The following is a 7,395-nucleotide window of genomic DNA, read 5'->3' as shown; positions in this document are numbered from 1 at the left end:
TCCATCTGGTTAGGGCTTGCTCGTGTAAAGAAGCTCATAATGGAACGGAGGGAGTAGCTAGCAGCATCTTGCAGTCCAGACACAACCAAGTAGGTCATGCATCAAAGAAGCTCAGAGACTAAGGGTGCGTTTGGTAGGCTGCACTGATATTCAGAGGAATTTGAGAGAGAGAGAGAGAGAGAGAGAGGAGCAGCAGCAACTACAATCCAGACTCCACCCCATGGTCCCCAAAGCCCCTGCCACCGCCGCAAACGCCACAGCGGCTGCCTGAACTCGGCCTCCATGCCAGTGGCCTGGCATTGCAGCATGGACAGGAGGGCTGGCCCCGTTAGGCGGAGGACTGACTGCTCAGAGGCACTGGTCATCACGACCAAGCCTCATCACCGCCGATCCCAACTTCCAAAAGGGTTATTTTTGTCTAAATCGCCGCAACAACAACAGTAACCGCAGCAACAACCTTAAAGTCCTCTTTGATTCAAAGGTTCATAGAGAACTATCACATATTCACCACCAAGTTTACCACCACGGAATTCCATGCATTGCAGGGCCATCTCTACTCCCTGAGGGTTCCCAGCCCCCAACTGCTTGCCGGAGGCGGCACCCTTAGAGGAGAGATCTAGAACCAGCGACCGATCAGACCGTCCATCTGGTTAGGGCTTGCTCGTGTAAAGAAGCTTACAATGGAACAGAGGGAGTACCTAGCAACATCTCTTACAGTCCAGATTCACAACCAAGTAGGTCATGCATCATAGATGCTCAGAGACTAAGGGCACGTTTGGTAGGCTGCACTGATATTGAGAGAGAGAGAGAGAGAGAGAGGAGGAGCAGCAACTGGAAGCCAGCCTCAACCCCATGGTCCCCAAAGCCCCTGCCATCACCGCAAATGCCACATCAGCTGCCTGAACTCGGCCTCCATGCCAGTGGACTGGCATTGCAGCATGGACAGGAGGGCTGGCCCCGTTAGGCGGAGGACTGACTGCTCAGAGGCACCGGTCAGCACGACCAGGCCTCATCACCGCCGATCCCAACTTCCAAAAGGGTTATTTTTGCCTAAATCGCCGCAACAACAACAGTAACCGCAGCAACAACCTTAAAGTCCTCTTTGATTCAAAGGTTCATAGAGAACTATCACATATTCACCACCAAGTTTACCACCACGGAATTCCATGCATTGCAGGGCCATCTCTACTCCCTGAGGGTTTCCAGCCCTCAACTGCTTGTCGGAGGCGGCACCCTTAGAGGAGAGATCTAGAACCAGCGACCGATCAGACCGTCCATCTGGTTAGGGCTTGCTCGTGTAAAGAAGCTTACAATGGAACGGAGGGAGTACCTAGCAACATCTCTTACAGTCCAGATTCACAACCATGTAGGTCCTGCATCATAGATGCTCAGAGACTAAGGGCGCGTTTGGTAGGCTGCACTGGTATTCAGAGAAATTTGAGAGAGACAGAGAGAGAGAGGAGCAGCAACTGGAAGCCAGACTCCACCCCATGGTCCCCAAAGCCCGTGCCACCGCCGCAAACGCCACATCGGCTGCCTGAACTAGGCCTCCATGCCAGTGGCATGGCATTGCAGCATGGACAGGAGGGCTGGCCCCGTTAGGCGGAGGACTGATTACTCAGAGGCACCGGTCAGCACGACCAGGCCTCATCACCGCCGATCCCAACTTCCAAAAGGGTTAATTTTGTCAAAATCACCGCAGCAGCAACAACCTTAAGGTCCTCTTTGATTCAAAGGTTCATAGAGAACTATCACATATTCAGCACCAAGTTTACCACCACGGAATTCCATGCATTGCGGGGCCATCTCTACTCCCTAAGGTTCCCAGCCCCCAACTGCTTGTCGGAGGCGGCACCCTTAGAGGAGAGATCTAGAACCAGCGACCGATCAGACCCTCCATCTGGTTAGGGCTTGGTCGTGTAAAGAAGCTTACAATGGAACAGAGGGAGTAGCTAGCAGCATCTCTCATAGTCCAAATTCACAACCAAGTAGGTCATGCATCATAGATGCTCAGAGACTAAGGGCGCGTTTGGTAGGCTGCACTAGTATTCAGAGGAATTTAAGAGAGAGAGAGAAAGAGAGAGAGAGGAACAGCAACTGGAAGCCAGACTCCACCCCATGGTCCCCAAAGCCTCTGCCACCACCGCAAACGCCACGAGGGAATTGATTATAACCCCCCCTGTTGGTGCCCTAGGACAACATAAGCCCCCTAGTTCATCTCTATCACTTTTGACCCCCTTTTCATTGTTATTCCCTTGTTTAGCAATTGATTCAGTTGATTAGAACAATTAATTTCTGAAATGCCAAGACTGCCCTTGTCCTTTCATTACCACCGCATGAGGCAACTCGGAAGTCTGGGAGACAGCCAGACAGAAGACGAATGGGGGAGTCCAACCTGCGACCCCGTCGCCTACGCCCCGCGCTGCTCCTCGCCGCCGCCTTCTCCGCCACGTCGGCCGCCCTCCATTGCGCCCACCCACGTTGCTCGTCGCATACGTCGGAAAGGGCCGCCCGCCGCGTCTCCGCCTCGCCGCATCTCCGCCCCGTCGGCCGCCCTCCAATGCTGCTCCCCGGTAAGGCTGCCCTCCACTGCTTCTCCCCTTCCTGTGTCTTTGATTCCTCATGGATTGAACTTTACAAACCCTAGGTAGAGATTATCATGGTGATTTGAGTGGGAGGGTTTGGATTGAAGAATGGGTGATGGATTTGAATAAGTAATATAATAGCCCTTTTGTTATGAAGGGTATTTGTGTCTATTCATATGCCCTTTTGTTAATTATGTGTTGACAATTTTGTTATGCATTCAAAAGAGGGATATCAGACAATGCAACCTCAATCTGAGGAGTTAAAAGTGATAGAGATGAACTAGGGGGCTTATGTTGTCCCAGGGAACCAACAGGGGGGTTTTGACTTTTGTAAACAGTGTTCGTCGATGCTTTGTAGAGAATGTTCAGGACGCTGCTGCAGGAGCTGTCGCAGCAGCGGGGGTGGGCGTCACCGGCGTACACCTACGACTGCGAGGGCCCGTCCCACATGCCCAGGTTCTACGCCACCGTCGCCGTCAACGACGCCCAGTTCTGGGCGGACGAGGGGTCCAAAACGGTCAAGGAGGCCAAGGAGCTCGCTGCCAAGGTCGCCTTGGAGCACCTCTCCGCCCTCTTGCCCCCTCCTCCCCAGCAGAAGCCCGGTGAGTCACGAATTTCCCTTGTTTCCTACCGAAGGCCATGTGGTAGGGTGAGTTTTAATTCCCTTAAATTTGTTAAATATGCTGGAGGATCCCAAGTCGCTGGCGGCCGGCTCCAGAACTAGCGTGGAGGAACCGAAGCTGACGCTGACGCACGGCTGTCCTCCTCCCAACAATAAGCGTCAGCGGAACAACACTCCAGCGCTGGGTATGTTTAGAACTAACTTCATGAGATTTTTATTAATTATGTGATTATGCTAGTGCTCCATATCCTATTTTGTAGCTAGCTGATCTCCAAGGTAGAAGTTTGGTGATGCTATAGAATTTGTGTTGAACTTCCTGGCTGATAGTTGCTAGCCTTTTGTAATTATTTGTGCCTAGGCCTATGGCGGCGATTCTTATAGATGCCAAACTTTATTTGGATGTAGTTTTGGGTGTTTTCAGACCTCTTCTTTCCCTGATTGTCACGCCTGCGAACCTGGAGCCACCTCCTTCCAGAGAGCTTCTTGAATTGTGCATCAAAAATAGATACTTCCTAGAAACTAACTTTACAGATGGAGAGAAAATTGAGGCTACTCTGCTAGTCTAGCTCAAGGAGAAACTCATTGTCAGGCAAAGTTGTGGCAAGAGCAAAAAAGATGCTAAAGCGCATGCAGCTTCCAAGTTACTCGGGGACCTTGAGGTATCCCTTTTCTTTTTTACACTTAACTATTTCACATTACGGTTGTTGTTTAAGGTCCAGGAAAGTTTCTCAACCCCTTGATATTCAATTTTTCTTCTGCAGAAAGAAGGATTTCTAATCTCCAAGAATGCGGGAAGGATGCAACAATTACAGAACCAACATGGTGGTACTGCAAGTCGTTGCAACAACGTGTTTGATGCAATGGATACACAACCTCCAACACCAACTAGCGGAAAGAAGTCAGATGCTTCAAAGATAATTGGTAACCTTGATAAACCAGGTATGTTTTCATTTCTCAGTGATGTAGTTTTGTTTGTTATCTGAAGTACGAGTTCTTGATTCATGTCTGGACCTCATATATGGAGTTGAGTCCGGCTGAGTAGTTTCCTAGTTAGCTTGGCTGGCACACGTACGTTAGTGTGAGTACAATTAGTACCAGGGTACTAGTTGGTATATTTCGTGAGTCTACTAGTTTGAGTCGTTGTAGTCTAGCTAGGCAAGAGTAGTTCGATACTGATTAGAACTAGCGTTTAGCTTAGAGTTCATGTACAAGTAGGTTAGCTTGCTGGGTCGGTTGGACGTGCATATATATATGTACAGGGTTGTCTACCAGAATATTTGTGAAGCTCTTTATTCCTGCCACTTAAAAAGGTTTTAATGCTCTTTCACGTGTTCTTCTATATTTGTCGCACTCAATGTTTTATATGTTGTAGAAACCCAGCAAATTTACAAGTCTCGGTTGGAAACTTATGCTTAGAAGATACACAATGTTCTGCCTTTATATCACATCAACCAGATTGGTTCACCTCAGGCAATATTGTTCAAGTCAACATTGAGCATAGATGGGCGAAGATTTGAAAGTCCGCAAGAATATCACACAGGGAAGCAAAATTTGGTGCTGCAAAAGTTGCTATGTTGTCATTGGAAGCAAAATTTGGTGCTGCAAAAGTTACCCTGTTGTCATTACCGCAAAAATCAAAACCACAAAAGAAAATAAAGGTTGGCTCCACCTATTTTTTTACTATGATGGATGGTTTCAATTTGCATCACCTCACCTAGTCTATAGTTGAGCACTAGCATCCTTCACCATTTATCTGTATTATTAGTAAAAAAATGTTCATTTCTCACCATAGATTTTCACAATACTTAAGAACTGGTCGAATTAAGTGAATTGAATCACTGACTTAATTTACACCGCAGATACGGTTAAATTAGTGTATTGATGAAGTGACTTTTATATTGAAATCTGTGTATACATAACTTAGTACATAGAATGGTTATTAAATGGATATTGTACTTTATGGTTTTTTTTATTGCTAAACTTGGCAAGTTTTGTCTCATAAACTGCTTTTAACTTTTGTAGGCTAGATCAACTTCTGGTGGTGTTTCTTTTTCTGGCATCCATGTTAATTACAAGAGTGCGTTGCAAACTTATGCTCAGAAGAATGGCAAACTGCTGCCTTCGTATAGCAAAATCCATTACGGTCCACCTCATGCACCGCAGTTTAAGTCAATAGTGACCATAGATGGGAAACCATTTGAAAGTCCACAATACTACCGCACCAGTAAGGAGGCGGAATCTGCGGCTGCATATGCGGCTATCATGTCCTTAACTCAAGAAGCGTAAAGTCCTTGTGTCGGCTAGTGTGACTATCAAACCTTGTCGTGTAAGCTGGTATCCTCAGCCGTTTAAAACCTCGTTGTTGCTAGCTTATATATTCTAGTAGTAATGGTTTGGAAGTTTATGCACATCTTGTTCTGGATAATTGCATGGTTAGATGTGTCCTGTATAATAGCTACTTCTACTTGATGTTGTAGCTTCGTGTAAGCCAGCTCACAAAGAAAGCATATAATGGTTCTGAAACCAACTACATGAAGCCACAACATCAAGTAGAAGTAGCTATTATACATGACACATCTAACCATGCAATTATCCAGAATAAGATGTGCATAAACTTCCAAACCATTCCTACTAGAATATATAAGATAGCAACAATGGGCTTTTAAACGACTGAGGATACCAGCTTACACGACAAGGTTTGACAGCCACACTAGCCGACACAAGAACTTTACGCTTCTTGAGTTAAGGACATGATAGCCGCATATGCAGCCGCAGATTCCGCCTCCTTACTGGTGCGGTAGTATTGTGGACTTTCAAATGGTTTCCCATCTATGGTCACTATTAACTTAAACTGCGGTGCATGAGGTGTACCGTAATGGATTTTGCTATACTAAGGCAGCTGTTTGCCATTCTTCTAAGCATAAGTTTGCAATATACTCTTGTAATTAATATGGATGCCAGAAAAAGTAACACCACCAGAAGTTGATCCAGCCTACAAAAGTTAAAGCAGTTTATGAGACAAAAATTACCAAGTTTAGCAATTAAAAAAAACAGAAAGTACAGTATCCATTTAATAACCATTCTATGTACTAAGTTATGTATTCGCAGATTTCAATATAAAAGTCACATCATCAATACACTAATTTAACCGTATCTGCAGTGTAAATGAAGTCAGTGATTCAATTCACTTAATTCGACCAGTTCTTAAGTATTGTAAAAGTCTATGGTGAGAAATGAACATTTTTTACTAATAATACAGATAAATGTTGAAGGATGCTAGTGCTCAACTATAGACTAGGTGAGGTGATGCAAATTGACATCCATCATAGTAAAAAAATAGGTGGAGCCAACCTTTATTTTCTTTTGTGGTTTTGATTTTTGCGGTAATGACAACAGGGTAACTTTTGCAGCACCAAATTCTGCTTCCAATGACAACATAGCAACTTTTGCAGCACCAAATTTTGCTTCCTTTGCTGTGTGATATTCTTGCGGACTTTCAAATGTTCGCCCATGTATACTCAATGTTGACTTGAACAATATTGACTGAGGTGAACCAATCTGGCTGGTGTGATATAAAGGCAGAACATTGTGTATCTTCTAAGCATAAGTTTGCAACTGAGACTTGTAAATGTGCTGGGTTTCTGCAACATATAAAACATTGAGTGCGACAAATATAGAAGAAATACGTGAAAGAGCATTAAAAATATATATATATATATATATATATGCATATATGCACGTCCAACCGACCCAGCAAGCTAACCTACTCGTACATGAACTCTAAGCTACACGCTAGTTCTAATCAGTATCGAACTACTCTTGCCTAGCTAGACTACAACGACTCAAACTAGTAGACTCACGAAACATACCAAGTAGTACCCTGGTACTACTTGTACTCACACTAACGTACGTGTGCCAGCCAAGCTAACTAGGAAACTACTCAGCCGAACTCAACTCCATATATGAGGTCCAGACATGAATCAAGAACTCGTACTTCAGATAACAAACAAAACAACATCACTGAGAAATGAAAACATACCTGGTTTATCAAGGCTACCAATTATCTTTGAAGCATCTGACTTCTTTCCGCTGGTTGGTGTTGGAGGCTGTGTATCCATTGCATCAAACACGTTGTTGCAACGACTTGCCTCAGTACCACCATGTTGGTTCTCTAATTGTTGCATCCTG

General features: G+C 45.2%; 1 protein-coding gene across 1 annotated transcript; it reads left to right on the top strand.

The window, feature by feature from the left end:
* The first annotated feature begins 2,941 nt into the window (after positions 1 to 2,941).
* On the top strand, positions 2,942 to 5,493 carry LOC127314988 (double-stranded RNA-binding protein 1-like). The gene is made up of 4 exons (XM_051345530.2): positions 2,942 to 3,234; positions 3,969 to 4,146; positions 5,067 to 5,071; positions 5,230 to 5,493. The coding sequence occupies exons 1-4, from the start codon at positions 2,947 to 2,949 to the stop codon at positions 5,491 to 5,493; spliced, it is 735 nt and encodes a 244-aa protein (XP_051201490.2). The 5' UTR covers positions 2,942 to 2,946.
* The last annotated feature ends 1,902 nt before the right edge of the window (positions 5,494 to 7,395 follow it).

The sequence above is a fragment of the Lolium perenne genome, chromosome 7 (assembly GCF_019359855.2).
Source record: "Lolium perenne isolate Kyuss_39 chromosome 7, Kyuss_2.0, whole genome shotgun sequence".
In the NCBI taxonomy this organism is placed as follows: domain Eukaryota; kingdom Viridiplantae; phylum Streptophyta; class Magnoliopsida; order Poales; family Poaceae; genus Lolium; species Lolium perenne.
Note: the sequence above shows the minus strand (reverse complement) of the source record. Positions and strands in the feature narration are given on the sequence as shown.